The 25,923-nt window shown below is 40.4% G+C and overlaps 1 protein-coding gene across 16 annotated transcripts in view; it reads left to right on the forward strand.

The window, feature by feature from the left end:
* The window catches only part of ptprdb (protein tyrosine phosphatase receptor type Db), a 221,123-nt gene extending 197,400 nt beyond the window's left edge, over nucleotides 1–23,723 (forward strand). For all 16 annotated transcript variants that reach the window (XM_033624615.2, XM_033624637.2, XM_078164858.1 and 13 more), the window contains 9 exons: nucleotides 1,399–1,518; nucleotides 4,171–4,325; nucleotides 5,981–6,266; nucleotides 12,587–12,765; nucleotides 14,213–14,339; nucleotides 14,959–15,084; nucleotides 15,174–15,328; nucleotides 17,828–17,963; nucleotides 20,311–23,723. In XM_033624615.2, the coding sequence (XP_033480506.1) occupies nucleotides 1,399–1,518; nucleotides 4,171–4,325; nucleotides 5,981–6,266; nucleotides 12,587–12,765; nucleotides 14,213–14,339; nucleotides 14,959–15,084; nucleotides 15,174–15,328; nucleotides 17,828–17,963; nucleotides 20,311–20,379 (1,353 nt within the window). In that variant the 3' untranslated portion in view covers nucleotides 20,380–23,723. The remainder of the gene's footprint in view (nucleotides 1–1,398; nucleotides 1,519–4,170; nucleotides 4,326–5,980; nucleotides 6,267–12,586; nucleotides 12,766–14,212; nucleotides 14,340–14,958; nucleotides 15,085–15,173; nucleotides 15,329–17,827; nucleotides 17,964–20,310) is intronic.
* The last annotated feature ends 2,200 nt before the right edge of the window (nucleotides 23,724–25,923 follow it).

The raw sequence follows: 25,923 nt of genomic DNA on the forward strand, positions 1-25,923 counted from the left end.
GATGGGGCCAGAAATTGTATCGGGGGGCTATGGCCCCCACGACCCCTCTTTAGGGGCGCCACTGACAGCAGAGCACCAAATTGTAAGCTGTAGGCTGCTATTGTCTTGTAAACATGATGTATCCTTAGTTTGCAAGCGACTGCTTTAGCTTTAAATTCTCTAAATTCAGTAAAGTAGTTCCAACGTTATGCAACAGTGAAAACAGTCAGTTTGAATATACTTAGCTGTACATTACCAGCCCACTACCTCGGTGTCTACTGTTTAAGGGAGTAGTGGGTTGCTTGTTGGAGAAAATGATTTAATCTCATTTAACACCTCTCAACATTATGCCATTATGTGTTTATGCATTTACAACACAGATGATCACAGATGGTCCCACTGTGGGAATCTTGCCAGTATCTTTCCTTTTAGCACCAATCAAACCACTCAAGGGCAGGACGCATGCTGTTAGCCAATATATCAACGCATAATATAGTCTTCACACCAGGCGTTCACTGGGCATCCTGTTTAGTCTTAGGCAGGGGTCCAGCCCCCCTACGTGGACGAGCGTTCCCGTCCCCACAGTGTCTCAAGGTCTGGTGGGAAAACAACAGTTGAAAAGCTGTAATTACAGCCTGAACGTCCCGGGCCAAAACGCATAATCCCCAGTCTGGAGCAGTGGAATGCAGAGCGAGCTGAGCTGAGCTCCCTGCTGTCTTTGATGTGAGGACTGGAGGGATCAGCACATAACGTTTGGTTTGGCCTGATTCTGCCAAGGCCCTCCTCCCCTCTTTCCCCCCTCCTCTGGGATTTTTTCCCCTCTCCTCTGTGGTCTACGAGGCTGAGCTGAAGAACTACAAATATGACCTCTTTATACAGGGGAATTCTAGGTGTTTTTGGTGGTCAGGGATGCTGGGATTTGGTGTGCGGGGCATAGTTTTGTAGGGATTTGTGAGGTTGGAATGTAGGGCGATGCACAGCGTCAGATACGCAAGAGCTGAACTTTGGGTATCACTTGGCTTTTTCAGCTCTGCGGTGGATCCTTGTGAGAGCCCACCAACCTATGGCAATTTCATGCCACACAGTTGTCTAGTATATAAAGCACAACTTATGCAGGATCACACCCCAGAAAGCAGAACTCACTCTCTCTCCCCAGTCTCCTCTCTCTGTCACTCTCCACCCCACACACTTGATAAAACCACTTTCACACGCTGGGTTGTCGCTATATGCACATTTTTTCCAAACATTACTGTCTGAATTTCTCTCACTGATCTGCTTCATCACCTCCCCTCCTTTATTTGCCCCTGTACACGAGCACACGCACCAACTCTCTCTTTTTCTCTTCTCTTACAAAAATGTGTACAGACGTATACAAACCGCTCTGCATCACTCACAGCTTCTTCCCTCTTCCCGTTGTAGGTGAAGTGCGATCAGTACTGGCCAACACGGGGCACAGAGACCTACGGCCTCATCCAGGTCACTCTGCTGGATACAGTGGAGCTGGCCACCTACTCTGTCAGGACCTTCGCTCTCTACAAGGTAACATGACGTGTGTGGTGGAGCGTAATGGGGTCGCGTGTGTATTGATCTGTTGAAATATTCATGCGTACTAGTGGCCATGTCACAGTTTGTGCATGAATGTGCAGCTGCCTGTATTTTTGACCCAACATGACGCACAACCACATGAAACCAGATTTTTTTGGTAATCTTTCCAAACACCATTTATCCTTCCAATGAGATTTAAGGTGAATCATTCTTAATAGTGGCCATTATTAGTTGTTGAATTGAAAAAGCACATTAGGATCAATTAGTGTCTCACTTAAAATCAATCACCTGTCAGGTTCAGATTCACATCAGAATTAGAAACCTTTTTATTGCACAAGGAATTTGTCTTCGGTGCATAACAATAAGCACAGTGCAAAAGTCAAGAGACGTAATATGATATCGAAGAATTCATGGTAACTCTCTACATTAAGGTACACATATTCACCATTAACTAAGTGCTTATTAGCGTGCATATTAGTAGCATATTGGCTCCTTATTAGTCATTAAAAAGCACTTATTAATGCCTTATTCGGAATGACCATATTCTACAACAACTAGGCCATTAAGAGTTTCCCCCCAATAACCTCTTAATTATTACTTACTGATAAGTCTGTGGCACAGATGAATAAGCTGCAGGCTACATGATCAATGCTTGTTCGTGGGATGAATTCATTGTTGCTTTTGTCATTTCCCTGTAACTTGTTCACAATAAGAAAAATATAGAATATCCCCAGACTTAACCTTTAAAATATGCAACAATAATTCATGGCTAGCACATATATATGTGCACAAACTTTACACATCCTCCACCTAAAAACAGGAAAACACTTCTGTGCACACATAATATGTACACATATTCACCATTAACTAATTGCTTATTAGCATGCATATGAGTAGCATATAGTCTGATTATAAAGCATTTATTAATGCCTTATTTTGCATGACCACAGTGTACAACTACTGGGCCACAAGTTTCCCCCCTAATAACCTCCTTATTACTTCTTATTGATAGTAAGTAGGGAAGTTATGGTACAAGAATTCCAACTTAAAATGCTTTGCTTATATGAGCCTTAAAAGATGATAGTACCATTGTCATCCTCCCTTAATAAAACTATGGTCTATTGTTATATAACATGAGGACTTGCTCATGCTGACTAATTCACTAGTAGTTTGACACGGTTAACCCGCTCATGTTCCCTATTCTAAAGTTGCCTCCTCTTCACAGTTAGTAAATCCATTCTAGCGTACAACCACTGTAATTAACAGACCAAATTTTTAAGTGATGTGTTAGACCTTGAACAACTGAAGGTCATGGATGCACAGGTTTTATTCCCATTCAATGGTAGAAGAATAAAGTCAGCACAGGTAGAAATATCTCCTTTATTAGTGAACCACTTCTGAGATTTTCAAACATACCTATTAAAAAATGTCCTGCCTTATCACTTAAGGACAGGGTCTGCTAGTTGCAGTAGTTGTGCTGTAATAGATTTACAAGGTTTAAAGAGGAGGCAGCTTTAGAATGAGGAGCCTGTGTGGGTTATTAAGTGTTTACTTAGGTATGAATTAGTTATGAACAAGACCTCACATCAGAATGAGGAACATATTCTGAGTTAGAAAGACTTAAATTTGAGTTATTTGGACACTGTCAACACTTGTAGGTTTGTGTTTTATTACAGAAGAGTAGACCATTTTTATTAAGTGTTACCAAGGGAGAATGTCTGTTGTTGTAGTTCTATCACCTTATAAGACCCATGCTGAGGAAAGCACATTAAACTTGTAATTTATGTACAACAACTTCCTGCAGCAATTAGTGGACTATTTGGGGAAAACTTTTAACTTAATGTCCAAGTAGTTGTAGAATACGATTATGTAGAATAAGGCATTTATAAGTGCTTTATAATGACTAATAAAGAACCAAAATGCTCCTAATATGCATGCAGCTAGTTAATGGTGACTTTGTGGACATTAATATAAAGTGTTACTCTGTTTTTAGGTGGAAGAGCTGTAAAGTTTTGTGCTAGCCATGAATTATTGTTGTACATTTCAAAGGATAAGTCTGGGGATATTCTATAGTTTTCTTGTTGGCAACAAATCACAGCAAAAAGCAGTAATGAATTCATCCTAACAAGTATTGATCTTGTAGCCAATGCCTGGTATTTTACAGCTCATTCCTCCGTGCCACAGACCTCCGTTATTGCCCAAAAACAATAAAAAACACATCAGCGAGCCACATTGTTGTTCTCTGTGACATTATTATTACCATGAACTCCATTTTCAGTCAGTCTCACACACACCGTCCTGCTGCCGTAAATACTCACTGGGCTACCAGAAGTGTATTGATCCATGGCTAAAAATAATCCCAAAGAATTTTCACTCCTCTTAGCAATGTTTCCCTGCTGTTTTAGGAAATTTCTGAGCCTTTAAAAAATGTGACTAGATTTTAAAGATGTACATTTTCAATAGGAACAAATGAGCCTGGAGCCAAGTACCACAGGGGAGGGAAGTCATAAAGTACTGAGAGACAGATTGTGGGACCATTGTAGGTTTTAGTCTTTTCATAGGACACTATGTTGGTTGACAGTAACAAAAATGTAGTAGAGTAACACCATCTTTTACTTTAACACTCTTCTCTGTCTGCCTGTTCAGAGTGGCTCCAATGAAAAGCGTGAGGTTCGTCACTTCCAGTTCACCGCCTGGCCAGACCACGGGGTGCCTGAACACCCCACTCCCTTCCTGGCCTTCCTACGCAGGGTCAAGGCCTGCAACCCTCCAGACGCGGGTCCCATGGCTGTCCATTGCAGGTGTGTGTGCGTACGTGTGTGTTTTGTAGTCAGTGGTTAATCCTTGTTTTTTATTGGTGTAGTTTAGAAAATTGTTTTAATTCACTGTGCTAACATAATTTCGATAATCACCAAGGAAAACTGTCCAGTGGTCCATGACCAGAAAGAAAATAAACTTGGTTCTGGATTGTGTGTTTGTGCTTGCATGAAACACTTATGTGTTATTTTGGGTTTTACTTGGCAACATGATTTTCAAAAGCGCTGAGAGTCTGTGAAAATCAACAAGAGTCCAAGAGCACTTGTGTAAAATCATTCATAGGTCCTGAACTGAAATGAGATTGACCTGCCATTATGTAAACCTCAAACTGTCCCCACTGGCTTAGACACTCACATTCCTCCCTTAACAACAGCCATCATCCCTGAGGTCTTACAACAACAGCAGCCTCCATGCTGACCCTCCTTTCCATAAGTAGCTTTCAGTGTTCACTATTTACCATTTAAGCCGGTGGTAGACGTGGGGTCAGAAGTTTATATTCAAATGAGCTGCTGTCTGAGCAGCAGGAGGCATGTGTTGGTTGGAGGAAGATTCTGGAAACGTGTCATCGCAGTCTTGGCACAATGTGGAGCTCCAAAGCTGGAATGAAGCTGCTGTTTGCTCTTACCAGGGAATGAAGGAGACAGGAGATAGAGGGGAGCAGAGGGACTTTGGAGGAGAAGCTCTTGGGAGGAAGAATTAGCGAGGTATAGATGGTGGAAGGAAGAGAGAGGGGAAGTGAAGAAAAGGGGATTGAGAAATGATTGAGAGGGAGAGTTAGCGAGGGACTGGGAGTTAGAGGAGGAGATATGTGCGGAATGAGAGAGAAGGTGAGGTCAAATCCAGGACGCGGTGAATAGGAATGATGAATTAAAGAAAAGGAAAGGTGGAGAGAAAATGGAGTCTAAAAAAAAATGCGGGAATGAAAAAGTGGTGGGGCTGGTGTGAGAGTGTTGGAAGGGTACTTGGAGAGAAGATAAAGAGGCAGGGAGACGAGGGCAGGAGGGAGGGGGTGAAAAGGTTGGCAGGAGAGGAGCTCTCCCTAATCTTCCGTAGCAGTCAGATGGGATATCTAACAGGATTATCAGTCAAATTTAATTATCCCGGCAAGACTCCATCATAATTGCCTTAACATATCAACCAGCCTCTGTATCAAACAATGGACCGAATCTTATTCCACCTAAACAACACACACACGCTACTGCGCACACATATATACACACTGATATTAATTTAACCATATAAAGAGGTTTTTATTCACTTTCGGAAACCTGCTTGGTCAGGATGTTTCACCATTTAGGTACCAGCACAGCAAAAATGTGAAGTGTTTGGGTGGGCAGCTAAATGTATTATATTTCTGGATTGTATGTCGATAGGAGAGGATATCTTCCTAATGCCAGTCAGACGGTGATGCTGACTCATCGCTGATGTCAATTTTTACGTCCTTTGTTGGAAATATTGCTGGCTGGCATCTTTGTGATACTCAGTTGATTTAGGCACAGTATGTTAGAGCTTTTGCAATATGCAACAGGGCCAGATCTGTACCAGGTCTGAAGACACAGCACACACTCAGGAAAATTTGCTCAACAATTCATACCCTATGGGTTATGTGAGAATTTGTTCCATTCTCGTTTTGATTCAGTGCCGGAGTGGGTCGCACAGGCTGCTTCATTGTGATCGACGCCATGGCGGAGCGGATCAAACACGAGAAGACCATCGACATCTACGGCCACGTCACGCTGATGCGCTCCCAGAGGAACTACATGGTCCAGACAGAGGACCAGTACATCTTCATTCATGATGCACTACTGGAGGCTGTGACCTGCGGGAACACCGAGGTCCCCGCAAGGAACCTGTACTCCTATATCCAGAGGCTGACGCAGATTGAACCGGGGGAGAATGTCACTGGCATGGAGCTGGAGTTCAAGGTGAGGCCCAATCACTGTATCCTCGAAGGCTGTAAAATCAGGTTTGGCTGATTTATGATGGTTCATAAACCTGATTCATGATGATAATGTGACACTTCACTGGTCTCTGTAAAGGGGAGTTATGTTTTTCTTGCCCCTCACCACACAGAAGGCAAGACATCAGGGTCAGCTACACAATAGCATCACTGAATTTGGTACTGTAGATTTTCAGTACCTCCTCAGATTTCAGGATAAATCAGCATCTGTATACTGGGCTATCCTGCCCCCATAAAGAAAGTACAGTCACCATGTTTGTTATATAAATCACTAAAGGCAAGGTGGTGGAGAATAGAGTGAGACTGGATACTGAGAAACAAGGGGTGCATCCCAAGTCTTTTTTCTCCCTTAAATTGGAAGTCGTTCTGATGTGCCATCTTGACGGCTGTCCCAAAGCTCTTATTTCTGCTTACGAGTGAGGAGCAAGAAGCAACGAGCAAGGATGTATGAGAGCAGCCTTCACAGAAGTCTTTTATTGGCTGACCAGCCACCCAATTGGAAATCAGTTAATGATTGGTTGATTGGCTTAATGATGATCAGCTGCTCTGACTGATCTTTCACAATATCGCTGGAGTTTCATACTGGAGTGAAGACAAATAAAAGATTAAATTCAAGTGCATCACTCCCAAGCTTTATGTTTTATTTGTTTTTCTGAATTACCATCTAGTTAAAAATCTGAACAAAAGGAGCACAAACAACTTTCATCCTTTATTAGAAAGATTTTTCTTTTCACAATCTGTTATTTCCCCCATTCCCCCTTTTATTATGGAAACAATTAAGCGAGAGTCTGTCAGCAACAAACACTTTTCAGTTATCGTCATTTCCATTCAGTCACACATGAGGCTTTTAATCCCTGAACGTTGGGTTTGATGAGTTACAGAATTTCAATTTTTCCTGAAACATTTAGCCTAATAAATAATTTGCAGTATTCAAAAGACACAATAATCATATTCTGGGTTATTAAGTAATGAATTTACAATCAGAAAATCAATAAATAGCTGTCAGATGTAAATAATGAATAGCCTAAATAATGTAAATGTATTCTACACCTCTAAAGGGGGCATAATACATGTTATAAATACAGAACGCATGTTATTCATGTGCAAGTGTTTGTTAAACAGAGAGAAACTGTTGTACTGTTGCTCTGGCAGTGATCACTGTGCACCTTAAGCTCAAAAGCTCAATTAAAAGTCTGTACAGCTGTTAAAGCCGACTTACAGCCGATCCAGCTGTGATCAGCTGCTGCCATCATCCGAAACGGATGTCACTTCATCTGTCACTTCAAAGAAAAGGACAGTCGTTTCTCAAAAATGTTTTCAGAGGGACTAAGACGCATTGAAAAGATGCAAGGGTGGGAAATGTGGATGCAATTCAAGAGACTTGAGATGCACCAAAGGCATAGAGTAGGGATGGGCACTGAAAGTAACTTCCACATTTCAGCACTCGCATTAAATTATTATAGAGTACTCACAAAAACATATAAATATAATGCAAGAATAGCAATGTAAATTGGCCAACACCATAAAATGTGCAATTTGAAGTTCATGTATTGAAGAACCAGGCTTCAATTAGCTTATTAAACCATAACTACAAAGTTGACATAAGAAAAATCAGCAAACTTTCTGTTGTCGCCATTAAAAAATTTAGGTGCAGCACTGAAAGACTGTCTCTAGAGTCCGGAGCTGCTGTTTCACCAACTGATCCACTGTGCAGAACTCACACTCCAGCAGTATCCCAGTGTCTCGGGATAAACAGACAGAGAGGCACACTTACAGGAACGAGCGCCCACCCTCCTGTTCCAACCCAGTTAACACTGTTGGCTCCATCAGCTGTTGGCTCTATTGCCATTGTTAGCACTGTTTACACTGTTAATACCATTAGCTACTAGCCACCAGCTTAGCTCCCTCCATGTTAAGAGCTGTGTGCAGACAACCTTCAAAGCATAGATATGCTCTGAATATCCTTTAGAGCTCCTTTAAGTTTGTAAATCTGTAGAAATATTCTTACTTAGGAATAGTTTGACGTTTTGGAAGAAACACTTATTCACTTTCTTTTGATGGTACACGAGAGGATTGATACTTCTTTTATGTCTGTCTGTTCAGTATCCATTCATTTGTACAAAAACATAAGTGCCAGACTATGTCTTGGCCGAGTGCAGTAACTTCCTGGAGACTTGTTGTCACCATGACGTTGCCAGGACACTCTTAGAGATTTAAGGAAGTCACTTCACCTGGCCAAGTCCTGCACATAACTTATGTGTTAATTAGTGAGCTTTGGAGGTGCGGATTTATCTACAGTTTGACAGAGCCAGGCTAGCTGTTTCTCTGTTTCCAGTCATCATGCTAAGCTAAGCTAACCAGCTGCTAACACTAACTTCTCATTGAACTATCAGTAAAAAAGAGAATAAGGGTATTTCCTAAAATGTTGAACTCTGTAATTGTTTTTTTTTTTTTTTCAATATTGTGTCCTCCATGACATGTTGAATCTCTAATGGCACAAGTACAGCTCAAGAACAAAAGAACACAGATGAATGAGGTTGGTTAATGATCCCAGAATTTTACTTCCAATGTAGCGGCCAATGAAAATAAACAGGAACATCAATTAGATTGAATAAAAGAAGCTTCCAAGAACAACACATCTTTGCCAAGCAAGCTGGGATAAATACACAGTGACACTGTGTAGTTCATAGCCAGTTGAACCAGCAAACATGTCTGTGTAATGTCTCAAACGCACCTTATCAAACAATGACAATGATGTTGGAAAAAACAGTCTCACCTCAAGGTCCATTTATTGGCTGTCTTGGAGCTTTCGACGGTATCACAGGGTTCACTTCAGCAGATTAAGTGTGCTCATTTACCACACAATTCTAGATACAGACATTTTCCCCCTTACCTGTAGTGCTGTTTATCAGTCTGGGTTGTTTTGCTGTTAGTTGCAGAGTGCTGCAGATATCAGCCGTAGAGATGTCTTTTCTCTCCAATATAATGGAACTAGATGGCACTCAAGATAATCTACAGACCATGTTGTGGGCAGTTTCATGTAGGAACTATTTTCTTTCTACCAAACCACACCTTCCAGCTGCACAGATAAAAAGCTTGCATCTACTTATGAGAGGCTTATACTCATGACAGTGCAAGATGTAGACATTAATGGCGTCTTCCTCGGCTGTGTTGTATAGTGTTGTGTCGTTCGCGAACGAATCATTCAAAAGAACGAATCTGTTAAATGAACGTACTGAACTGAATCACTTCTGGAACTGATTCGTTCATTTCTCAATTCAGTTGAGCTCAGCAGCGAGTGTGCAGGCCATGAGTGGAACTGCCGATTCGGTCCGTGCAAACGGTGAATCAGTCGCGAGGCAGCCAGGGTGCAGGGAGGAACTGCCTACTGCGTGATGAATCACTCAGTAAACGAGTCACTCGGTGAATGATGTAACCCTGACCCCTGAGTGATTCAAATTAATTCTTCTCAGTGATACACTTTCACAGGGACCGTTATCTCCAAGCTAACGTAGCTAGGAGCCACAGGAACACAATCACACATCTTTTAACACACTTAGTTTCCAGATAAACAAACTTAAAATGCAGGGCAGACGCAGCAGCAGCTCAGCCATGTATCAGTTCAATGAGTCAGACTATGCAGTACACAGTCAGGGCTCCTCCCACCAAGCACTGAACAATTCGGTGAAGGAATCTTTTGAACTAATCTTTTTAATGAACTGATTCTAGTGATTCAGTAACATCTAAAGAACTGCTTTACCCATCACTAGTGCTGTAATGTTCGCTAGCCCAGTGAGCTAGCAGTGGATGGACGCATCCATCTGGTGGAGTGATACAGTAGGTAGGGGTAGTTCTGTAAAGTAAAATAGTTCCTAAATGAAAGGGCTCACAGCTAGGTCTGTGGATTATCTTAAGTAACAAGGTCTTGATTTCTGGAAAGAGACATTGCTGTCGAGTTTTTTAAATGTATTATCGGCCATCTAGTTCCATTATATATTGGAGAGAAGGCAGACATCTCTACAGCAGATATTGCCAACACTCGGCAGCTCACACCAAAACAATCCAGACTGATAAACAGCACTACAGGTAAGAGGAAAATATGTATGTTTGATTTGGGGGTGAATCTGTCCTTTTAACATGATTCTAAGCACCTCCATCCACATTGACCTGAAGGTTGAGGTCCAAATTAAACTACTGACCTTTAAAACAGCAGTTGGCAAAATGATCCTGAAGGAGGTCTGTTTAGAAGCTGCTGGAGATGTTTACAGGAAGATGGTTCTCCCAGCTTGAGAACCTTCTTCATAACAACATACAGTATGTATGAACCTGGATTTCTTGACCTTGATAGTCACTTAGCATCTTTCCCAGGGCTGTTAGCCGCTCCCCGCTGAGAGTTTCATATACTCAGGATGGACGGTTGGATTTGAAGGGGATTATGGGATTGCACCTTTTGAATCCAAGGGAGTTCTACTGAGAGTTTTAGAGAGCATTGTAGTTTTGGACCTTTGATGGGCATACACAGAAAGACTAAATAATGTAGGCCAGGAAGTTGCAGTTTATAATAAAATCTTGGGGAAAGGTCAGATAGGCGCTTTCAAACATTTAGGGAGCTGCTCAGAATTCTAAGTGAGAGCACAGAACACAGGCATCAATACATGAGCAAGAAGACTGAATACATAAGGGAGTCTGTGTTATTGAGTAGTGTTATTTTCATTTTATTCTAGCTGTTTTTATTTTGTTTACTTTGATATTTACCTCTCGCCAGACGAGTTCCCAGCAGACCTGTCTGGTTTGGCTGGGTGAAAAAAGGAATCTTGCCACACAGGTATATATTGAAAGCAGGTGGCTTAAATTTTTTCCTGGAATGGTTTATGTATGCTCAGACGCTCAGAGGGCAAAGCAAACACAAAGCCACTCTAAGCAATCTCCTCCATCCTTTGCTCCGGCATTTCTGTCCTAATGGCAGCAGTCCCCTCAGAATGACAATGAACTGAGCGCTCGCTGAACTGTTTGCTCAGCCTTATATTGATGTAAAACATATGCCAGGGGTGCCCCAGTCACCAGATTTCATCTCACTCAAACACTTAGGGGACAGAAACGGCGCTTTCCACCATCATCAACCAAACACCAAATGGGATGGAATTTCTCACAGAGGAGCGGTGTCACATCCCTCAAATAAAAAACACAGAAAGTTGAAGCATGTGTGTGAGAAAAGAAAGAAATAAAGCTGCCCTGGCAGCTTTTGGTAATCCAACACCCTATTAGGACACACTGTTTTTGTTTCCTTTCGCGGAGTTTAAAGAGGTTGCCAACAGGGCATGATTTTATCCAAGCTTAACAGATGGGGAAAATAATGGGCATGTATCAAAGCAACAAAAAGTTTTGTGTGCGCCAGACTGTGTTGATAAAACCAGTCAAATTCAAACAAAATCCCATGAAGAACGTCTATCGTTGGCACTGGGAGCTTTGGAGCAGAGTATGAAAACGAACTGGTGAACTCGTGGCCGGTGTGGGATTTTCCAGCTTGGTCTGTCTGTAAGAAAATAAGGTAGTGCTGTTTCTCCCACAGCGCTCCGGTAGCCGCCGATGGTCGAGGCTCAGTTCATGAGACCCCATTGTTTCCCCCTCTGAGTCTGCGGTTCCACTCTGCCTATTCTCTGTTGTTCTGTCTTTCGTTTTAAGCCGTGTCATCCAGTGGTCGAGTGTGAGAGAGAGTGTACAGTATGTGCTCACGTCTGCCTGTCTGCACGTATCCATATGAATGTGTGTGTCCCAGGGTTTTTTTTTTCCTTCACTGGTGAAGGATCAACTGTGGTTCACATATGTGCATAGAGACAGTGTGGGGCCTTGTGGTTTCCTGCCCCCCGACTCTTGATTTTCTTCTTCCTCCTCTCGTTCATTTTATTATATTCCCTCTCCCATTCCCTTGTCTCTATATTGCCCCTCTTTTGTTTATTCAATTGAAGATGTCTGACTAAATATCCCCAGGCCTGCCGAGTCAAGCTGATTTTCACTTGTCCACTATGCCAGGGGAAAACCAAGGCTTGTGCTAAATACATTTGAATGAGGGTCCTTGAATTTGTCTGAACTTTTCTGCCTTTCTCTAATCCATCCATCCCCCCTTGTTTCCATCACTCCCTGTCTTCTTTTCTTTATTTTCTTTGTTTTGTCTGCTCTCACCAACAACACTTCTTCTCAGGCCCGTAACTAAGGATCTGTAAAAGTTTCCTCAGCTGTCAGTCAGAGTAATATTGTGAAATATTGATTTTTTTTTTTCTGTTCCAGCGTCTGGCCAGTGCCAAGGCTCACACATCACGGTTCGTGAGTGCCAACCTGCCATGCAACAAGTTCAAGAACCGGCTGGTGAACATCATGCCCTATGAGACCACGCGCGTGTGTCTGCAGCCAATCAGAGGAGTGGAGGGGTCTGACTACATCAACGCCAGCTTCATTGATGGATACAGGTCAGAAAAAACTGTTATTTTTTATGTTTCTGTGAGGGCTGGGTGATATATCTATTATACTCAATGTACCGCTGCTTTTTCAATGTGGGATCTTTAATATGATTCTATCCTGAACATCAATCATAAATTGTCATGTAATTTTTTAAGCCACCAGCATGAGACTGGCTTTGGCATTTCAGTTCTCTCGCTCTCTCCTATGGCTCTCTCCCTCTCATAGAAACAAAAAGAGTTTAAAGACTCACAAACATAATATGTCACACACACTCCCTCGTCCATCCTGACCACCCTCTCCTGGACGATAGTGTGTGAGGCTAGGCATGTGTTTTTGCATCTGCAGGGCTCCAGACCATGGAGCATCAGTGCAACTTACAAATATTATTAACATATGAACTGGAGAGCTGTTAGTTTGTTTCCTGCTCACAGTAAATAAATCCTCACGTTTAATGGCGCTGCTGTAATGATTTAACTCTCCACTAACTGCAAACAGCTAACAGCTAACTGTTGACTGGAAGCCTCAAGTTCGCAGAAAAAACATCAACACTATAGGCCAATCACAAGCCAGGCACTTCAAAATAAAAGCACTTATGGTTTAGCTTTTATTTATTTCATTATAACAATACTTTATTTAACTTGATCATAACAATACTTTAACTTTATTATAACAGTACTTTTTTCAACCTTATTTTAATGGTAACTTAATCAACTTTATCATAACAGTACTTTATTTAACATTATTATAACAGTAATTGATTTATCTTTATTATGATAATACTTTATTTAACTTTATTATAGCAGTACTTTTTTCAACCTTATTTTAATGGTAACTTATTTAACTTTATATAACAGTACTTTAACTTTATAATAACATTATTTTATGTAACTTTATTATAACTACTTTATTTAACTTTATTATAATAGTATTTTTTTAACCTTATTTTAATGGTAATATATTTAACTTTATATAACAATACTTTAACTTAATGATAAAAGTTCTTCATTTAACTTTATTATAATAATACTTTATTTAACTTTATTATGACAGTACTTCATTTAACTTTATTAGAACTACATAATTTGCCTTTATTAGAACAGTATATATAACTTTACTTTGATTAACTTTATTGTAACAGTACTGTATTTAGTAGTTTAGTATTTTAGTAGTCTACAGTAGTTTGGAGGAGTTTTCAAAATATTGAGATATATATCGTGTCTCGGATATAGCCATAAAATATTGTGATATTATTCATAGGCCACATTGCTCAGCCTTAGTTTCTGTTTGGTTGTTGGCATTGAACTTTAAGGTTTATTTCATTCAGTTACTTTATGTGAACTCAAAGCCCTTAACATTGAGATTTTCAACTCCCTGCTTACCTTTATTTGATGAAAAACTAGTAGTGAGCGTGCACACTATATGTACAGTATTTAATTAATGTATTTGTGTCTGTAGGCAGCAGAAGGCCTACATAGCAACTCAAGGCCCGCTGGCTGAAACCACAGAGGACTACTGGAGGATGCTGTGGGAACACAACTCCACCATAGTTGTCATGCTAACCAAACTGAGAGAAATGGGACGGGTACGGATACAAATACACACACACATACACAGGCACACAAATATTACTGAGAAATGATGTAATTAAGGGGTGTATAGGCTCTTAAGGAAAATCTAAACAAAGAGAAAATAAAATTCTTTGAAAGCCACACAAATGAAATACTTCTAGGTGAGCTCATTACTCTCAGCTTTTAATTTTAGAAAATGAACACTAATTAATACTGAAGGACTGCCTGACCTGCAGCGTGATCAGCAGCCCTTTTACATCATGTGTCCCCTCCCTGTTTACTGAGAACTGTCATAAACAGTATCCTTTTCCATGTTGGGGGGACAAGATATGTTGCTATTTTTGTAAAAGAGCTTCTGGAAAAAAAAAGAAAATGATGACTATTAAAAACAGCATATGAAGTGATGAAAATGCAGCAACACTGATGGAGTGAGAAAGAGCGATAATGGTGTGAGTTATATCTCATGAACATCATATCTCATCTGGCACAAGACTATCCTCAGGTGAATAATGAAATTCACTCAGGAATAAATTTTCATGACAGAGTAGCCTGAAATTGTCCTCCTTACACTCTGAGTCCCTGAGATATGATGTGAAGCTCTGAACAGAAGCCTTTTGTGCTGTCATCCTGCAGGAGAAGTGTCACCAGTACTGGCCTGCAGAGCGCTCAGCCAGGTACCAGTACTTTGTGGTGGATCCCATGGCTGAGTACAACATGCCCCAGTACATCCTCCGAGAATTCAAAGTCACTGATGCCAGGGTGAGCCATCAGTTCGTGTGTGTGTTATTCAGACTGCTTTAACATCATTTCTGTGATTAAAAATAATAAAACACATCCTCTTCCTCCAGGACGGCCAGTCACGGACAGTTCGTCAGTTCCAGTTCACTGATTGGCCAGAGCAAGGAGTGCCAAAGTCAGGGGAGGGATTCATTGATTTCATTGGCCAGGTGCACAAAACTAAAGAACAGTTTGGCCAGGATGGGCCAATTACTGTGCACTGCAGGTAAGACTTATCCCTCCCACTGAAACCTCTACGTTTTATACAGTGTGGTTGTAGTATTCATTGTGACAACTTTAAGAAAAACCTAAATAAATGAGTGGAGGAACATCCTGATGAGAGAAATAAGAATGAGAATACAGTAACAAACTCAAATGGCTTGAACAGCAGTGGCAACTTTTTGACTGACCTGTTGGGCAACACTCCACCACCATCAATAAAACACCAAATGAGGGAATATTTTTTTGAAGAGTGGTGTTCATTATTCCAGCACAGCTCAGAGACTTGTGCTGGCCCTACACCTCACTGAGACACTTTATGCTGGTTTTTCCCTTGCATTTGTCACCCATCTGTACCTTTCATCACTGCACTAGTTCAATGAACCTTACATTGACAAGAGAAATTATAGTCAGAGTCAAAGAGATTATGTGCAGTTGATAATAGTTTAAAGCAGGTTTAGATGTATCATTGGCATATGCACTGATCAGAGATACGGTACGTTCCTGCCAAATCAAAGATGATTTCAGTGCTAGTCATCTTACCGCATAATAGTCTACAGTGTGTTAGGCTGCAGGAAATTATACTCAGAATTTTTGCATATATCCAACTTTTTTTGTAGCCTGCTCTACCCTAAAAGAAAAAGGCTTGCCACAGCTGGTGTGTTAATGTGTTTAAAACAGATGAATGAGGAGCAAATTGGAAAAGCGCTTTGGATATGTAAATGCAGTTCATTTAAAGCTACAGTCGGTAACTTTTATGAAAATAACTTTTTGTCACATTTGCTGAAACTGTTACTCTGTACTCACAGTGGTAGATGAGACAGATACTCTGAATAAAATCATGTTCATCAGCCTTCTTCTAGTGCTTCTAATGGCAGCATGTGAATGAGAACAACCAATTAGAGCTGAGGATTGTTTAACGCAGCTGTCAATCATGTCAGTCACTGTTCGTAAAGTGTGGTCAAACTGTCAAACTAGGCGGCGCTGATCAAATATGAATAAAGATTCTGTTACTGCATTGCCTGTTTCTCACCTCAAACATATTTTAGTGTACTGTTTAGCTGTAAAATGAGAAGGCTGAGAAAGGCAATGCAGGTTCAAACCAGGTTTGGTTGTTTCCCAGTGTTGGGGGTACTGTGTTACAAAAGTGAAAGTAACGCATTACAGTAACATTATGTCTTAGCAATAACAAAGTAATAAAACACGTTACTAGAATTTCAGGTAATATTATTACATTTAAAATGTTACATAACACGTTACCACCCGAAATACATTGTTTATTGTTTTCTTTTTTCATTCATCCACACCGCTCCACTTCAGCCAGTGCGCCACCAGAATAAAACATCCCCCGAAGGTTGATGTGTGTCGTCATGTCACTACAGACTACATCATAGAAGGGTGCTGGTGATCGACACAGCTGGGTCATGTCATACTGTGCAGTATCATATCAGTGTGTTTCCATTAATATAACAACGTACAACAGATCCCATTCTGTTTTTGCATCCCAAGGCTGCCTGAAAGCAGCGGGGATAAGGTGCTGGTCTCCGTTTCATTTTATTTTCTTTGTCCCAGTGATGGACACATCTGGCCTGGGTGATATTAGTATATGTTGGATGTGTTTCCATTCACATCCCCTACAACTGAAGAGCAACTCCGGCACACAGTCCCTTTCTTATAACTCTCTCTCTGCGGTGTCGGCAGATGGTTTTTAAAGCTCTGTGGTTTTAATTTGTGCTCGTCATAGTGACTGACTCACACGACATTCCGTTTGTTTTGCTAACTTCAATATGTCTTTATTGTGTTTTATATCAATGGCCCACAAATATCTATCTATATCTCATAATTATTAGATCTTGATCCTCTGCCTGACCCTCCCTGTGTCCAAGGCTATTAGTATATTTAAAAAGGTCCAGGCTATTGAATTGTTTTTTTATCATTTTTTTTTCATTTTAATACAAAGTGGTAAACACTGTATGTGAATGCATGACCCTCATCCATTTATAATGCCTGTTAGTTTTTCTGATGTCATTTTGGTCAAAGTAATGCAAAAATAGTGTAACTTAGACTGTGTAGAGTACTTCTGTGTGGATGTAGTGACAGTTTCAGCAAATATGACAAAAAACTATTTTTATAAAAGTTACCAACTTTAATGTAAACTGGAGGGTTAACTGGTTGATGTAAGTTTTGAATATGGACAGTCAGATAAAGCAGTGATCTCAAGCCATTAGTCATGAGGCACTACTAGCTTGTGTAGTAGCTAGCATCTCTGTTACAGCTCTACAAATATATATACATATTTTCCCCCTGCTCATATATTAATATTACATACAGTGTCTGATCTTTGCCATGTGTGAGGAAAAAATCTGAATTAGGTCACTGCTAACAGAGCCTGTGGGAGGAACTATTATATATGATTGTGATCATGGCGCTTTATTATACATGACTACAGGTGTTGCACTTCTAAATATATCCAGCTCTAAATATGTTTCCACCTGTCCACTGGCAGTGCTGGGGTAGGGAGGACTGGTGTGTTCATCACCCTCAGCATCGTGCTGGAGAGGATGAGGTACGAGGGAGTGGTGGACATCTTCCAGACTGTCAAGATGCTGCGCACCCAGAGACCTGCCACCGTTCAGACAGAGGTGAGCTTCCTCGCTGTTATCATTCTGTTTACCTTTGAGTTCACCCTCTCTTTCTTTTAATACTATTGCAGCCGCCGATAGCACCATGAATTGCACATCACTTACAACTGCCTGAAGGTCCGATTCACAAAAGATAATGTGCTAATGATATTACAGTTTTAACACGGCCATAAAGTTCTGCAGCTGAGTGCAACTTTCTCTTTTTTGCCTATGATGGCAGTTATACTTGTGGCAAATTATAAATCTCACCAAAGAACACAGTAGGCAAAACAATTACAGAGAGAAAAAGTCCTGACCAAAAAGGTGCAGAGGCCTTCCTCAAAACTTCAGGCAAGAAATTTAAACATGACAGAGAGAAACCATATTTGGGATTTAATATCCCAGTCTGTCAGTGCTGTTAGTGTTTTCAAACACACACCTTCAGACTGTAATAGAAGACGGCATTTTTTGAAACAGAGGACACCCTTCATAAATGTGCTTCAGTTTCCACCAACTCTCTACGCAAATAATGTCACTGTAATTGCATGTGACTATCAGCACTGTGCTTTGTGAATTAGACTGTTTTTGCAGTGAGGCTCATTTGTATAGAAAGGGGCTAATTTTGTGCCAATGGAGGCATATTACCTAATTTAATCAGTGCAAAATTAGGGCTATCCCGATAATCACCATATTGCAATACTGCGCTATTTACTAGCCAACCCCAGGGGACGACAAGCAACTGCCACACCAGCTATGGTCATGTCTTTACAGTATGCTGCAAATGCCAACATTGTGACAAGGCACTGAACGTCTACTCTGCTGTACGTTGCAAAAGCATCCAGCTTTGTGTAAAACGCTGCAGCCGCTCATCATTGTCACTTTTTACCCAACAGTCTAATCACAGTACAGGAGGGGTGGGAGAAATACCACATGGATCAACCGTTACATCACTTAAAGGGGAACTAATGTTTTTTTCAACCTGGGCCCTATTTTCCAATCTAACTTTTGTCTAAATGAGTGATAGGTTGTTCAGTATTTGACATTTCTCCAGTTGGAAGCTAGGGCTGACCTGCCTGCAGCCTGTGAGCGCACGGTATATTAAATAATAGGGCACTCAGACAACGTCAAACGTCAAAATACGTCCACTAAAAGTGCATTTTTTTCACACAGATAGGCTCAGATTGTTAGTATAATTATCCCACAACATAACGGAAAGGAGAAATGAACGTGTTTGTCTACCTTTAGCTGGATTCGGACATGTTCCTCTGCCTGTTGCAATTTTAGTATATGTGCTACCGAAGTAACACTGCTCCCTCTCTCTCCTCGTCCGCTCTTTAGTTTCAATGAGCTCTGCGTCCGTGTACTCCGTGTTCAAATAAATACAGGCGGTCATCAAATTCAAATGGCTCCTCCAGATCCAGTTGGTCAAAATCGGGTAAAAATTCAGCCATGACTACTCCAAACAGAGTAACTCCTCGCGTTTGGTAAGATCACTCCAGCGGTTACTTTCCTGCAACAACTCAAATCTCGCGAGACGTGAGATTTCAGAGCCAGGCTTTCACTCTCTGAGTGAGTGTTTTGACTTGACTTTTTTTTAACCCGAAAGAGTTCCCCTTTAACAACAACCACAATGGAGAAAAAAATAAATACTGATTCCATAGAGGCTGGCGATTTTCTTCAGCCTTCCCTTTATCCAGAGCAAGAGCCAGAGCAAGCAGGAGCTCTAACTTGTGCCGACATTTTTACTTACGCAGATATTCTGTATCATAGCAACCAGACACAACCAAAGCATATCAGCTAAAAAACACTGCGCCTCTTATTGCACCTGATTGCCCATCTGTGTTCTGCATTTAACAACCAACAAGTATGTAATTTGTTTTTAAAGATATTTTTATGGGCATTTTTTGCCTTCAATTGATAGGATAGTGAAGTGTGAAGGGGGGAGAGACATGCAGCAAAGGACCACAGGCTGGAGTCGAACCTGGGCCGCTGCAGCAACAGCCTTGTACATGGGGCGCCTACTCTACCACTAAGCCACCGACGCCCCTGTAATTTGTTTTTAAACTGTGTCATTAAGCACTGAAATCAGGATAAATGAATCAATTTTCAAAAACAACAAAACATGGGGAGTGCCAGGCATCGTGCTGTTATGCCACCCTTATTTTTTAAATTCCCCAGTGCTAATAGCACAAGAGCACTGAGACACTTTTTGTTTGGCAGAGTAGTTCAGGTTGCATTTCATCCTTTGCAGGCGCTTTGAGGATTGCGTGGCTTCTTTTTGTCTTTTGTCTTTTGTTTTCCTTTTGTGAGTTCACCCATCAGTCTTTTTTGTCTCTTACTGACTTGTTATTCTTCTGCCTCCCTCCAGGACCAGTACCAGTTCTGCTACCGGGCCAGTCTGGAGTATCTGGGAAGCTTTGATCACTATGCAACATAAACCCAAGTGGCCGTCTCTCATGCCACATCCCACCTAGTACACTTCTCTTGGGTCACATGAGGCCTGAATTAATGCACTAGGCTGCGATGTGTCCTTGAAGATTTTTGCCGCCACATGCAGAGTGAAGGGGGACCATCGGCTTAACCCGTACCCAGAAACAGCACCTCTAACTGAGCCATAGCAACCTGCTTGACAAGGGTGTTTCCTTCCACCCTCAGCCCAAACACACCCATTGGTCAGTCTGAAGAAGCAACTTCAACCACTGGTCCAATCAGAATACTTGATCAGATATTGATTTTTTATTCGTTTCAGTGCTTTTGTGAGCACCCAGATTGCTTTACATTGTTTGGGTGTGGAACTTCTCACCTCGTCCACCACCAGTGTAGCATCACCAACCTAAATACAGGACCCGGCTACAGTATTTAGCTGTCACAGGAAATTTAGATTTTTTCTATCGTGAGGACTGTCTAGAAGGAGTCTACAAATCCATCTTATGGAAGCCTCGTGGACTGAAAGAACTGGGACTTTTGAGCACCAGGGAATTGCCAACAGGAGACTGAAAACACAGAGCACACAGTATTAAAAAGACAAAGAACACACATCCCAAAAAAAGACACCAAGAAGTGTTTTTTTTTCTGTTATTGTTTTGGAAACAGACTCTCGTTTCCTGTGAATGAAAAAAAGAAGATCTTTCTACCATACAGTAATAAAAACCACCAGTTCAACCTTATGCTTCACGATTTAAGATAAGGGAAACTTGAGAGAGGTTTAAAATGCATACCACAAAGTAAAACATTCATTTAGTTTTTTAGAAAAAAAAAATAGATATATGACTATCTTGTTTTTTAAAAACTGGGTATTCTTTATTGCACTTTTTTTTTTTTCTTTTTTTTTTTCTTTTTTTTTACAGATTTATGACTTTGTCCCCACTGACCATACAAAAGCAAACTTGTATTATTTTCTTTCTCTTCTGTGTAATCCAATGAGCTGTAGCGATTTTTTTAAAAAGTGATACGGTACTGTTTTAAAGTGTACAATCAAATCTAGTGTGGAAAATGTTCACGATGCTATGAAAAACACCACCATTGAGTGTCACTCTCCTGTATTCTCTACCCACTCTGTTTTTAAAAATACACGTTTCGCATGCACACGGGACTCTCAACCTTGCTTCTATCTGGCCCGCGGTGTCAGAGACGACGGCCATTTTTGAATTCCCAGGGGCCCACGGAGGTGCAGCCTTAACCCTGCTGCTACCAGGAAACCCCGAGAATAATCCCGCCAAGTTGTTCTGTGTGCAGATTGAGAGAACGCCAGATAGAACTACAGAGAGTATGCACAGAAAGCAAAGTATGGATAAAAAAATATTTATGTGTCCAAATAAGCTTCACAAAGATTTCTCAAGCAGGGAGCGAGAAAGGGATGTAGAAAACACAGGGGTGGGACGAAGGGGAGGGGGTCGGAGAAGGATGAATTTTCTCACTGGAATGCTCACCTATGACTTTTCTCTCTGTCTGATTCAGTGTGCAATAAGTAGATGTATTATATATTTTTGTGTCAAGTCACTAACTGCAGTTACATGCCATTATGATGATATTGATGATGATGATGGTGCATCATTTTCCAGACACAAGGATGTTACGCTCGATATGGTTCTCGCCACCGTTCTAAATGTGTCCAAACGGAGGGTACGACCCTCTGACCTCTTAGGAAGTAGACCTTTTATCATGTCACAACTCCAGTAGACGATGTCATCCCTGTGTCACGGCAACCGACGAATGATCGAACTCATACTTCAAACAGCATCTAATAAGTATTTTGATTTTAGATTTCTAGTGCCTTATATTACACGCCTATTTTGATAAAGTTACTTTAAAGGGTTTTTTTTGTGTATTTTATGTACGTATGCTTGTGTGAACCAAATGTGTGTGTGTGTGTGTGTGTGTATATGATTTTGTTATGTTGTGAAAGTATCTTGTGCGTTCTGTTTTTTGGCTGTGAAATTTTGTATGGAAGGCTCTGCGTAGGCTGGATTGTTGTGTACTCATCACTTTCAACCCAGCAACATCATCGTATCTCTTTTAATCAAAAAGTATATATGTATCTTACATGAGACTCAACTACAGATAAAAAAAAATGTGGTTTCAAAAAAAAAAAAGTTTGTATGTCGACAGCTTTCCGTCTTTTCTTTCCTGGGACACTTGCACAAGCTTTGTGTATATACTCTTTCACTCAGACTTCAGTTTGCCTGCCATGAAATTTTTGGCCACTCTGGCAACTTTGGCACCGACTGTGAGCTGGCTGGGGAAAGTCATACTTACTCAGCTATGTAGGAAATCTATATAAAGCTGAACGGCAGTGACTTTCTCTGTCAGTTTGGAGAAAAAAAACACACAGATACCCACCTGAAGCCCTCCACCTGAAATCAGTCCGACTGCTCATCTGTGCTCCTCGTTCCAATGTCTGTATCATTTCGTTTCCTTTCACCACAAAGGCTGAGAGAAGTTCAGGTGCTATGTCTCCAACGACACAGAACCCACATCGTCATTTCTTTTTTTTTGTATCTCCATTAACGCTTGACCATATAAGGGATCGCTGACAGTTTCCCACCATCTAACAGTAACCCTGTTGTTGTTTTTGTATGCATGGTACCACTTTTGAGATGCCCCTTTTGGTCGCACCTGTTATGGGAAGACTTGCACTTTCTCTCTTTGTACTATGCACTAATACTAGTATCCTATTATCTCTGATAGCCCCTCCCCCCTCCCAAAGGAGTTTTACTTGAACTCAGTAAAGACGGACCCTGTAATGCTCACACGGTTGTGTATATGTAAATAACACAAAACACAGAGAGTAATTGAAATGCATAAATAAAGAAATGAACAAATAGATAAATGATTAAGGAAAAGAGTGAGTAAGAATCTATCCGATATACAGAGTGATATAATAAAAGGATGCACCTGAAATCACAGTTTATGGCACAGCAGTATGTGCAATACATCACATTGTGGATTTGTTGTACCACAGAAGAAAAGTTTCACAGAAAAAAGTGTTCTATTTTACCCCCAATGTATCATGTAGATGGATTAAACTGGAGTTTATAAATTGTATAAAAACGAAAATATGGTGTGTTACTTGGATCAATTACCTCTGATTGATCTGTAAATGTAAACTTTTTTTTTTTTTTCTTTTGGTTTGTTTTCTGCTCCGAGTCAACAAGTGCTTTTTATTTTCTTACATTGGTTCTCGGAGCGCGTGAAAACCGAAAAACAGGTCTGTATGGATTTCTGTTCTCTGTCGACACAAGTTTCATTTGTTACAAATAAACTCAAGTGAAATAACTGCTACTGCTGTCGTTTTGTATCTCAGTACTTTAGACAAAATAACATGGTTGGAAAAATGAAAATTTAAAAAACATAGGATTTTTAAATAACTCATGAAGACAGTATTTGGGATAAAGAGCAGCTTTAAATGGAGATTTTAGTGATTTTTACACTGTTCTGTTTTAAAGTTTATTGTTTATCTTTTTTGGCTCCTACTTTCATAACTCATGTTGTATAAGGATGACATTATGGTATGGACTGTGTATGTGTTGTCTGCTGGGCTGTAATCATCTATTTAATTGGGGGGAACATTTTCAATCTACACCTTCTGCGACCCAACCCTCAAGGAGAAAATTTAGAAGCTTTTCAGAAACAGCTAAATAAACCATTTTAAGACATTTTGAAACAAAAATCTGGGGTCAGAGGTTCTCGAAGATTTGATTACTGGGTGCCATTTGAGGGAGCATATGAATGCATGTGATTTAGGGCAGCAGAGGAAAAGTGCACACACTAAGACCTTTTTATCAATCAATCAATTTTATTTATAAAGCCCAATATCACAAATCACAATTTGCCTCAGAGGGCTTTACAGCATACGACATCCCTCTGTCCTTTGGACCCTCACAGCGGATAAGGAAAAACCCAAAAAACCCTTTAACGGGGAAAAAAACGGTAGAAACCTCAGGAAGAGCAACTGAGGAGGGATCCCTCTTCCAGGACGGACAGACGAGCAATAGATGTCGTACAGAACAGATCAGCATAATAAATTAACAGTAATCCGTATGACACAATGAGACAGAGAGAGAGAGAGAGAGAGAGAGAGAGAGAGAGATGCAAGACAGACAGTAGTGATAATAGCTGCAATAACATTAATTTAAGTAATAATGTTATAATAATAATTATGGTTATTGTGGTACAATATGTTGTAGGTATATATTAATATATGATAGTATATGTATGTAAGTATGTATATATGTATGTTTATGAAGTATACTATTTTGTATGACATAAACTATGACATAAAGATTTTGATTTTTTGATATATTGTACTTATACTATACTTATACTATACGACTTTCTTATGACTTTCTTATGGCATACTGTGCTATGATATTTTAGGATTTCTTGGCATGACTTACCATAGCTTTTGTGACTTATTATGGCATACTATAAAATTCTTCTTATTTTTTTTTTTTTTACTTTATGACTTTTTATGACAATTTTTTGGCATACTATTCTATGATATATTTTATGACTTTTTGGCAAAATATACCATTACTTTTTTATGACATACTATACTATGACTTTTTTTATGACTTTAATGGTGGCACACTATACTCTGATGTTTTCATAATGTTTTAGATATACTAAAATACTTTTTTATGACATACTGTAATATGCCATTTGTTATCACATTTTTACGACATACTATGCTATGACTTTTTTGTGGCATACTAAACTGTATTTTTTTGATATATATATATATATTATTTTTTTTTGTAACTTTTTATAACATACAATAATATGTCATTTCTATGACTTTTTAATCACGTATTTCCCTGTAAAACACGCTAATGATAGTGCTTATCATACAGCCCATCAGAGCCTAAGTAAAGCTGGCTGAATTGCTGAATAGTGGAAAATACACTCCCACTCCAAATCTTCCTCCAACTGACCTGGATTGCTTCCTGTGTTGGTGGAGCCCCTGTGAGCCATCTCACCTGTGGCAGATCCTCTCTGATCAAAGCAACACGCAGGCCTCATGGGAATGACCTTTCAGCACTTTGTTTTTGACTGTGTGGAAACGATCTGTAAGTTTGCCTTATGTGACAGCTAATGAAATGATGCTCTTTGGCAGCTGGCTTGTTACTTGCAGTTTCAGCGGTGGTTAAGGATAAGAATTTTAATATTGCTAAAAATAGCAAACATCTCTAATTTTACTCCGGCATCATCCAGCAATTTTCAGGGCCTTTGTTTTGGCTGTGTAATGAGCGTTGCATTGCATCGCTGTCAACTTTTAGTCTTGTTAAATCCATATTGGGAAACAGGTTGAGGCTGCAGTCTGCAGTAAGCAGAGAGCTGCAGCTGAAAGCGCCTCGCTCATTCATGTCTGTCTTGTCATTGTAAAGGCGCGGCGAATTATCTTCCAACGCCTCCACCAGGCTGTAGAGAGAACGTCCTGCTCCTGGGCTTCAAGCACAACATTTCAGATCAGTCTTCTTCT

This window comes from Epinephelus lanceolatus, chromosome 3 (assembly GCF_041903045.1).
Source record: "Epinephelus lanceolatus isolate andai-2023 chromosome 3, ASM4190304v1, whole genome shotgun sequence".
In the NCBI taxonomy this organism is placed as follows: domain Eukaryota; kingdom Metazoa; phylum Chordata; class Actinopteri; order Perciformes; family Serranidae; genus Epinephelus; species Epinephelus lanceolatus.